General features: G+C 49.5%; 1 protein-coding gene across 1 annotated transcript; it reads left to right on the plus strand.

The window, feature by feature from the left end:
* Positions 1–193: 193 nt before the first annotated feature.
* On the plus strand, positions 194–10,083 carry Psma4 (proteasome 20S subunit alpha 4). The gene is made up of 9 exons (XM_070042798.1): positions 194–301; positions 1,936–1,961; positions 2,207–2,249; positions 2,837–2,999; positions 4,058–4,135; positions 4,985–5,073; positions 5,904–6,034; positions 7,234–7,357; positions 9,701–10,083. Exons 2-9 carry the CDS (start codon positions 1,959–1,961, stop codon positions 9,853–9,855), a joined length of 786 nt encoding a protein of 261 aa, XP_069898899.1. The 5' UTR covers positions 194–301; positions 1,936–1,958; the 3' UTR covers positions 9,856–10,083.
* The last annotated feature ends 608 nt before the right edge of the window (positions 10,084–10,691 follow it).

Raw genomic sequence — 10,691 nt, forward strand, 5'->3', positions numbered from 1 at the left:
AGGTGCCAGGCCTGAGCTCGGGGCAGGGCGCGGGCCTCGGTGGGGCCAGGCCTGGGTGGGGCCAGGCCTGAGCTCGGAGCAGGGTGCGGGCCTCGGTGGGGCCAGGCCTGAGCTCGGGCCGCCGGCCCCGCCCCCACGGCCACTTCCGTGTTCCGCCGCCACGCCCACCGGCGCTTCTGCGCGTGCGCGACGGCCATCTTTGTCGCGGGTCTTCCGGCCGCCGTAGTGATTCCTCCTGAGCGGAGCAGCGAGCGCCGCGGCCGACGCCCGGGTCTGCGGTCCTCCGCCGTTGTCCCTTTGGGTGAGCGTCTCGGTGGCGGGTGTGTGGGGGCTCCGCGGGGCGTGGTGGCTGTCTCCCCCCGGGGAGCGCGAGCCGGCCCGCGCGGCGTCCCGGACGCCATGACTCGGGGACGGCCGGGCCTGCGCTGGGCCCCACGGGCCGCCGTCCTTCCCGACCCGCGCGGGGCCGGGCCGAGGGCCCAGCGGGGCTCCTGTCCCCGGGAGGCCGGCGCTGGAGACGCCGGTGGATCCGCGATGGTGCCGGGCGTGGAGACGGGAGCGTGCCTGTCCCCCCTCCGTCCCCCCCCCGTCCTCCCCCCCGAGCGCCGCCCCGCGGGCCCCCCCCCCCCACCCCGCCTGCCTCTCCTCTGTCCCGACGGCCCTGGGGCCGGACGGGGCCCCCTGACATTTAGAGGTGAAATTCAGTAGTTGTTTGGCCCCCATCCGGACTCGAACTCCTGGGCCAGCGCTCTGCCCACCCCTGCCAGGCCTCCATCCAGCCCTGCCAGGCCTCCCTCCACCCCTGCCAGGCCTCCATCCAGCCCTGCCAGGCCTCCCTCCAGCCCTGCCAGGCCTCCATCCACCCCTGCCAGGCCTCCATCCAGCCCTGCCAGGCCTCCCTCCACCCCTGCCAGGCCTCCATCCAGCCCTGCCAGGCCTCCCTCCAGCCCTGCCAGGCCTCCATCCAGCCCTGCCAGGCCTCCAGCCCTCGGTTGGTTGGTTGGTTTCAACCAAGCTGGGCACACTGGTGTTTACCTTTCCAGGCTTGATTCTTGGTCCTCCCAATTTTGGGAGGGTCCCATAGCCCCGGCCCTCAGGATTGTCTTTTTTTTTTTTTTGCTGAACTAAGAAAGGCTGCCCCAGCTGATGTCGCCTGTGTCCACCTCCCCACCCCCTTCCCCAAGCTTAGCACCCTGCGTCAAACTTCAGCCGTGGGCCAAACTTCAGCCGTGGGCGTGCTTCGTGCCCCCCTGAGCTGGGTCCCACGTGCTCCTCTGGCTGGGGTATCCTTTGCTTTTCTTTCCCCCTGTTTCTTGTGTACCTGAGGGTTCTCAGCTTGTTCCTGTGTCTCTGGTCTTCTCATTTCTTGTATCAGTTTCTCAAAAAAGAGCTCCTTTGTCTCCATCCCTCTTCCACCTCACACACAATGGATGCCTCTTTCCATATTATAATCTGTGCCTGGGGATTGGAGGTGTGGCTCAGTTGGTAGAGCGCTAACCAATGAGAGTCAGATACTGAGTTCTAAGTTCAGTCTCAGACCTAAAAGGAAAGAGATACAATCTGTGTAAGGATTGGATTTACCTATGTCTTGATGTTCTACCATGGAGCATGCTTCCTGGCACTTTTCAGGTGCTGAGTTAAAAGTCAGCCGAATGAAGTCAGGAAACACTTTTTGGTCTTGGTGCTGGTCCTGGGCCTAGTGCTATGTTCTCTCTACCACTTGAGCCACACCCCAAGCCCTTTTTGCCTTAGTTTTCAGAAAAGGTCTTAGACTTTTATCCAAACTGGCCTTCAACTATGATACTCTATTCTTCCCTTTCCCGAGTAGCTGGGATTAGAAGTGGGTTATCCTGAACCAGAAAATAATCGTGAGTTATATTTTGTTTGTGTGTGTGAATTTTATTTTGATGGTTCTGTTTTTTTTTTTTTTTGCAGGAATTTTGTAAAGTTAAGAAACAATGGTGAGTTGATAATACACATAAACTTTTCCTAATGAGTAATATTGCTGTATTCAGCAAACAGACTTGCATGAGAAAATTGGATTGGAAGGAAGAAGAAACAGGAATGATGTCTTCTTCCTTATCAGCTTCCTCCCCCAGGCTGAACTCTGTGCCCCAAGATACGCTTTGTGGCTTAGAAGATCTGTGGGCTTTTACAAGTTGGTATTCAGTATGTAGCAATCACTTGTATGCTTTTTCTTTTGCAGTCTCGAAGATATGATTCCAGAACCACTATATTTTCTCCAGAAGGTAAAAAAATTAAAAGTGCTTTATGTGCCTAAAGTACTTTCCCTCCTTCCTTCCTTCCTTCCTTCCTTCCTTCCTTCCTTCCTTCCTTCCTTCCTTCCTTCCTTCTTCCTTCCTTCCTTCCTTCCTTTCTCTCTCTCTCTCTCTCTCTCTCTCTCTCTCTCTGTCTCTCTCTCTCTCTCTCTCTCTCTCTTTCTTCCTTTCTTCTTTTGGTCATGGGGCTTGAACTATGGGCGTGAGCTCTTCAGCTCAAGCCAGCACTTTACCACTTGAGCCACAGCACCACTTCTGTCTTTCTGGTGGTTAATTGGAGATAAAGAGACTCATGGACTTGCCTGCCCTGGACTTTGAACCTTCATCCTCAGATCTCAGCCTCCTAAGTGGCTAGAATTATAAGGTGATCCACCAGTTCCCAGCTAAAGTGTTAGACTTTTGTGAAGGGAAATCTATATACATTTTGGGGGATGTTAGGGTTATTCTCATGCATAAGGAAACTGAATGGGACTGTGGCTGGAGCCGTGCTGGTTTTCTCTGGACAGTGGGGCAGGAGCACAGAGGAGCCCAGGCTCCTTCACCGCTGTGTTTTGCAGGTCGCTTATATCAAGTTGAATATGCCATGGAAGCCATTGGACATGCAGGCACCTGCTTGGGAATTTTGGCAAATGATGGTGTTTTGCTTGCTGCAGAGAGACGCAACATCCACAAGCTTCTCGATGAAGTCTTTTTTTCCGAAAAAATTTACAAACTCAATGAGTAAGTGAGAGGTGGGAAGGAGTTTTAACTGTTTTACTCTCTCCCAAACATGGCATCTGCATGCTTGGGCAGGGTTCTTGTGGGTGACAAGGTGGAATTGAGCAGTTTATTGTTACTTGTGAAAACTTGTTATGCTTTTATTTTGCTTGAAAACTGAGGCTCAGTATTCTGTGTTAATCCTTTTTTACTTATTCAGAGTATTTATTATAATGTAAGTATGTAGTTTTTTTTTTTTTTTTCCTTTTTGCCAGTCCTGGGGTTTGAACTCAGGGCCTGGGCACTATCCCTGAGCTTCTTTTGCTCAAGGCTAGCACTTGAGCCACAGTACCACTTCTGGCTTTTTCTGTGCATGTGGTACTGAGGAATCGATTGCTGGCTTTGAACCGTGATCCTTAGAACTCAGCCTCCTGAGTAGCTAGGATTACAGGCATGAGCCACCAGCACCTGGTGAACCTTAAATTTGAGTTCAGATTTGGGCTTCCCCAATATATGCTATGTAAGCTTATGCTGGCTATTGACTTAGGCCTTACAGATTCTCAGGGTGATTTTTTTTTTAAGTCTAAATACTATAAAATGAATGTAATGACTGCCTGGCATATAGCAGGCCCTTGAAGTATTTAGAAAGGCTGTTTAGAAATGTAGAATTACACCAAATCTTTACCAAAGAAGAGAGCTGTTGGAAGTTTGGGCATAGGCCAACTACCCCCAGTCGTACAGGATTTCTATCCTGTTTGGGTGTACAAACTTTGCAGTTAATGGAAAGTTGGAAAATCCCACCTTCATTGGCCAGCAGGGGAAAGCTGGTCATTAGCTGGTCACTGGAGCCTTTGGCACTTAGTACGGAGACTCTTTGGAGCCTGCTCAGCAGCCCACAGGCTTCACTAGGCTTTGTGACAGTGGATGATGTCTAGATTGGAACACACACACAAGATAAAACTTGGGATTTTAGCTGCTTCTGTTAAACAAGTTTGGTGAAATCCTAATAGTTCCTGTGCTCCTTGACGTTGACCCCCCTATTAACCCCTTCCCTGTTAAACATCAGTCCTCTCTCCTCCCAGGGACATGGCGTGCAGTGTGGCCGGCATCACCTCTGATGCTAATGTTCTGACCAACGAACTGAGGCTCATCGCTCAAAGGTATGGATGCAGCAGCGTGACTGATGGTGTGACACCAGCTGTTATGAGAGAAAGAACTCATTTTTTCTTTTTTTTCTTTTTTTTGGGGGGGTCCGGTCGTGGGGCCTGAACTCTGGGCCTGGGCGCTGTCCCTCAGCTCTTCAGCTCAAGGCTAGCGCTCTACCACTTGAGCCACAGCACCACTTCCGGCTTTTTTCTTTTTGCTTATGTGGTGCTGAGGAATCGAACCCAGGGCCTTGAGCATGCGAGGCAAGCGCTCTACCACTAAGCCACCTTCCCAGCCCAGAACTCATTTTTTCTATGGGGATGAAACTGATTTAAAATCCTGTTGATTTGAATTTTTTTTCATAAACTTAAAATGTTATTTACTGATCAGTGTTATTACACTGATGAAGTTGTATTGTAATTAATAAAATGATTTGCTGGTGGTAACCTCTCTGGACAACTACTTAAGTATGATTTTTTAAAAAGCTTAAAATTAATGAAATAGGGGCTGGAAAGGTGGCTCAGTGGTAGAGTGCTTGTCTTGCATGCATGAGGCCCTGGGTTCAATTCCTCAGCACCACATAAGCAGAAAAGGCCAAAAGTGGCGCTGTGGCTCAAGTAGTAGAGTGCCAGCCTTGAGCTGAAGAGCTCAGGGATGTCACCCAGGCCCACAGTTCAGGCCCCATGACCAACAAAAAACAAAACAAAAACTATTATTTACTGTAAGGATACTGGAACATGTAGATATTTGTCAAGTTCCAAGTGACCATTCAGCTGTCCTCATGACAGATTTGTTTTCAGAGGGCATATTCCTTAGGTGTGTGTATTTTAGAAAATACTCACATACTGTTCTCTTTATCCTAGGTATTTATTACAGTATCAAGAGCCGATTCCTTGTGAGCAGTTGGTTACAGCACTATGTGATATCAAACAGGCTTACACGCAGTTTGGAGGTATTGCGCTTCTTAGAAATACTCTTGTAAGCACCACAAACAGCCAAGCATGGTGGCTCACACCTGTAATCCTAGCTACTCAGGAGGCTGAGATCGCTCTACCACTGAGCCACCTTCCCAGCCCCTGAGTATCACAGTTTCAAGTCAACTAGGGACGGAAAGTCTGTGAGACTCTTCTCTCCAATTATCCACCAAAAAGCCTGAAGTGGAGCTGTGGCTCAAGCACAAGGCACTAGCCTTGAGCAATAAAGCAAAGGGACATCACTTAAGTCCTGAATTCAAACCCCATGATTGGCACAAAAAAAAAATTGAGGAATTATAACCTCTTTAAGACAGGGAAAAGAAGGCTGGGAAGGTGGCTCAGTGGTAGAGCGCTTGCCTTGCATGCATGAGACCCTGGGTTCCATTCCTCAGCACACTTAAGCAGAAAAAGCTTGGAAGTGGTGCTGTGGCTCAAGTGGTAGAGCGCTAGCCTTGAGCTGAAGAGCTGAGGGACAGCGCCCAAGCCCAGAGTACAGGCCCCACAAATCTCTTTCCACATGTGAATCACCATATAGTTTATTAATAGGAAATTGAAAGGCCAAAGTAACGTTCTCAAATCTGGAAACAAATTGTTTCTTCATCATAGTGTGATTCAGCTCTGAGCTTCTGTGTCCTCATGTCCTTCTGGCTGGGTCTGCATCCCAGAAACAGGTGGAGTCTGGGAGCACAAAGCTGCTCAGGCAGCTTAACTTCACAGTGGAGGCTTTAGCCACACCAGCTCAGCTCCAGTGGCTAATGGGATACTGAATTCAGGTTGCTGGTGTTCAGCTTCTTTCCCTTTTCTTCAGGCAAGCGTCCCTTTGGTGTCTCACTGCTCTACATCGGCTGGGACAAGCACTATGGCTTCCAGCTGTATCAGAGTGACCCCAGTGGGAACTACGGGGGCTGGAAAGCCACATGCATTGGAAATAACAGTGCTGTGAGTATGTCTGCCGCCCTGAAACCCGAGTAGAGATGGTGTGACCGCAGTGATCATCGCTACACAGCTTCCATGCCGTGGACACTATCTGCTTTCTGTTGTCCTGGATGCCTGTGGCTCACACCTGTCTTCCTGACTACTCAGAAGACTGAGATTTGAGGATCATGGTTCAAAGCCAGCCTGGGCAGGAAGGTCCTTGAGGCTCTTATCACCAATGAACCACTCAGAAAAGCTGGAAGTAGAACTGTGGCTCAAATAGTAAACACAAACACTCAGCGACAGTGCTCTGGCCCCAAGTTCCACCTCAGTATCTGCACACAAAAGCTTTCCTTCACAGAGTATCCATGCCCCATTCCACTCCATCTCCAGTCTACCTTCCCTACCATGGAGACGGCTTTTACTGCCTGCAATGCCAGTGAAAAAGTAGGCATTTGTCTTTTTTTGTCAGTTGTGGGACTTGAACTCTGGGCCTGGGCTCTGTCCCTCAGCTCTTCAGCTCAAGGCAAGCACTCTGCCACTTGAGCCACAGCACCACTTCCGGTTTTCTGGTGGTTTATTGGAGATAAGAGTCTCATAGCCTTTCCTGCCTGGGCTGGCTTTGAACCACGATCCTCAGATCTCAACCTCATGAGTAGCTAGGATTACAAAGGTGAGCCACCAGTGCCTAGCATGTTTTTTTTTTTTTTTTTTTAAATTATATTTTCACTGTCTTAAGTAGTTGTACAAAGGAGTTACCACTCATCAAATCAGTTTATGAATATACTGTGTCTTCATCGCTGTCACCCTTCATCATTCTCCCCATCATTCCCCAACCTTCCTTCTCTCAGTTTTCCTGGTTTCATTGGATACACATTGAACAGGTGTTGTTTTTGTTTTTTGGGGTTTTTTTTGGTCGGTCGTGGGGCTTGCACTCTGGGCTTGGGCGCTGTCCCTGTGCTCCTCAGCTCGAGGAGAGCGCGCTACCGTTTGAGCCACAGCGCCGCTTCCAGTTTTCTAGTGGTTTATTGGAGATAAGAGTCTCATAGACTTTCCTGCCTGGGCTGGCTTTGAACCATGATCCTCAGATCTCAGCCTCCTGAGTAGGATTACAGGCGTGAGCCACCGGCGCCCGGCTTATATGTTGTTCTTTTAGACAGATCTATTACTTAACATATGCAAAAGTTGAAGAAAAATCTCTGTGTTGATTCCTTGTTTTCTAGGCAGCTGTGTCGATGTTAAAACAAGACTACAAAGAGGGGGAAATGACTCTGAAGTCGGCACTTGCTTTGGCCATCAAAGTGCTGAATAAGACCATGGATGTTAGTAAACTGTCTGCTGAAAAAGGTAACTCCCATTGTCTTGCCCTCTCCCAGTAGATCAGCCAGGGAACCAATGACGTAGTGAGGGTGATCAAGTGCACGGAGCTCTGTCTGCCGTGTTGCCCTTCTCCTCTGTAGCAGCGCTTATGAGCCATGTGGCACTGCACCTGCTCCCTAAGTGAGCTTAAGTGGAGCCCTGATAGAGTTGTACAACCACAGTCCAGTACCCTGTGGACAGCTTAGGACTTGAGCCTGAATTCCGTTAGTACTGGTGAGCAAAAGCCTAGAGACCCTGTCCCAGGTAGTAGATAATCAAGACCTTGTATCAACCTATGCTTCTATGTGTGTGACAAAGAATGCATGCATGGCTGTGTGTGTATGTGTAGGCCATATATACTCCATCCTGTCCAAGATGGAACATTCACCATGAGTCCTCAGAAACTTCCCTGCTTTGCTACATATACCCCCCCTCTCTCTGTCTCTCTGTCTCTCTGTCTCTCTGTCTCTCTGTCTCTCTCTCTCTCTCTCTCTCTCTCTCTCTTTCTCTTTCTCGTTATAGCGCTTGAACTTGGGGACTAGATGCTGTCCTTGATCTCTTTCTCTCAAGAGTAGCATTCTACCACTTTGAGCCATAGCTCTACTATTTTTGGTTGGTTGTGGGGCCTGAACTGTGGGCCTGGGCCCTGCCCCTCAGCTCTTCAGCTCAAGGCTAGTGCTCTACCATTTGAGCCACAGCCCTACTTTTGGCTTTTTCTGCTAATGTGGTGCTAAGGAATCGAACCCAGGGCCTCATACATGCAAGGCAAGCACTCTACCACTGAGCCACTTTCACAGCCCCACAGCTCTACTTTTTGGTAAGATAAGAGTCTTACGGACTTGCCTGCATGGGCTGGCTTTAAATCACAATCCTCAGATCTCAGCCTCCTCAGTAGCTAGTACAAAGGAATTGAACTTAGGGCCTCATTCATGTTAGGCAAGTACTACCACTAAACCACAGTCCCAGCCCCTGCTCATCTCTTATGTTAAGTAGTATTCAGTTTAAATCATGATCTCCTGTAATGCACAGAAGGTTGAGGTTAATGAACAAATGGGTTAGTGGAGAGTTACTTCACTCCCAGGGTCAAAAGTTATTTTTTTAGAAGAATCTCAGTTCAGAGCCAGTGTGGGCAGGAAAGTCTTATGACGCTCTTGGTGCTAGGAAGGTAGCTCAGTGGTAGAGCGCTTGCCTTGCATGCCTGAGGCCCTGGGTTCGATTCCTCAGCACCACATAAGCAAAAAGAAAAACGCCGGAAGTGGCGCTGTGGCTCAAGTGGTAGAGTGCTAACCTTGAGCTGAAGAGCTGAGGGACAGCGCCCAGGCCCACAGTTCAGGCCCCACGACCGGACCCCCCCCCCAAAAAAAAAAAAAAAGTCTGACGCTCTTATCTCCAATTAGCTACCAGAAAACCAGAAGTAGCACTGTGGCTCAAAGTGGTAGAGTGTTAGCCTTGAGCCAAAAGAGCTTAGAGCTTAGGTATAGTGCCCAGGCCCCAAGTTCAAGCCCTATGACTGACAAAAAAAGTTGTCCACTTGGGGTTGGGGTTGTGGCTCATGTGGTGTGGTGCACCACCCAGTGAACAAAAGCATCAGATACCAAGTTTGAGTCCTGGTCTTGGACAAACAAACAAAAAAGTTGCCCTCTTCCATGAAGGAAGCCCCCATTCTGTTTCCCCACACCAGAAATCCCTCCCTTGCAGGTTTCAGGTGATTTTTCTTGCCCATAGCCCTGGAAACTTCCTTTCTTGCCAGTGGTCTGAAAAGCCCATGAAGGGTTAAGTGCCGTTACTGGGAGAAGGTTTGGCGAAGCATGGGTGGGTTCCATTAAGGAGATGAGGGTTCCTTCTGTCAGCACTGCTCACAACAAGTCTGTGAGAGAGCTGCTGCTGACTACACATCTAAGGGAGAGAGAATCGTTGCTGAGAAAGTTGGCATGGGTGAGGAGAAAATATTGAGGTAAAAATGGAAAAGATGTTATGAAGCCAGGACCCAGTGGTTCACACCTGTAATCCTACTCAGAAGACTGAGATCTGGGGATCACAGAAGCCAGCTCAGGCAGGAAAGACAGTGGGATTCTTATCGCTAATGAACCACCAAAAAGCCAGAAGGAGCTGTGACTCCTGATAGAGCACTAGCCTTAAGCAAAAGCAGCTCAGGGACAACACCCAGGCCCTGAGTTCAAGTCCCAGACTGAAATAAAAAAAGGTACCTATGGGAATATTAATCATATTAATCATAAACACGCAGAGTAGTTAAGGCTCAGCGTAAGGTGAGTAGACTGAGCTTTGTGGCCTGTGATGTGTGTGTCACGTGATGTGTGTGCTTGTTTGCAGTGGAAATTGCCACGCTCACCAGGGAGCATGGGAAGACGGTGATCAGAGTTCTCAAACAAAAGGAGGTGGAACAGCTGATCAAAAAACACGAGGAAGAAGAAGCTAAGGCTGAGCGGGAGAAGAAGGAGAAGGAGCAAAAGGAAAAGGACAAATAGAGGACTGGGGTCTGTGACTCTGTCACATTCTACTTCTGGGTAAAAATAGCATCTTCCGCCCGGCGGCTGTTCAGACTTGGGCGTTGGGCAAACAGGACATGGTGCGCCCAGTTGGGGCCTTGGTGTTTTGTCTAGTTGATTACTAATTGTAAATGATGACTTATTCTTTATGGACACCTTACTCTTTCACCCTTATTTTTTTTGGAATAAAACTTGGAAAGAATGGAATGGGAGTAGTGAAGAGAAATGTCGGATAACTATTAGTTCCGGCCCCAGCATTGGAAGAGCCTGGGATTGGCTGCGTGTGTCAGGTGCACTGTGGCTGGCGCTTCCACAGCGTGCGTGTTTCCCCCTTCTGGAGCAATTGCCCATCCCTGTCCTGCTTGCCAAGGTTGGCTGAGAACAGCACGTGGGCCTCGCAAACAGCATGGATGTATGAGAGGTTGCTGGGCCCTGGCTGCTGGCACCAAGGCTGCTGTGCGCCGCGGCCTAAGCCACAAAGAAGATGGATGTGGGGGTTAGAGCTGTGGAGAGCAAGGACCAGGGCCAAAGAGAGCCCCACAGCTGAACTTTGCTCACTTAAGAGTCTGGCGCACAGAGCAGCAGCCTCTGCAGCAGCAAGGGCTTGGCTAGAATTGCAGATGGAGTGTTCCACCCCAGACCTACTGAGCTCAACTATCTGGGCATGAAGCCCAGTGTGGGGCTTTTGAACCTAGGGCCTTATGCCAAAGGTTTACCCCTAAGCAACATCTCCAGCTTGGTTTTTTGTTTTTGTTTTTTTGCCAGTCCTGAGGCTTGAAAACTCTGGGCCTAGGCTCTGTTCCTGGGCTGCTTTT

This window comes from Dipodomys merriami, unplaced genomic scaffold (assembly GCF_024711535.1).
Source record: "Dipodomys merriami isolate MVZ:Mamm:240054 unplaced genomic scaffold, mDipMer1.0.p SCAF_33, whole genome shotgun sequence".
NCBI classification, from domain to species: Eukaryota; Metazoa; Chordata; class Mammalia; order Rodentia; family Heteromyidae; genus Dipodomys; species Dipodomys merriami.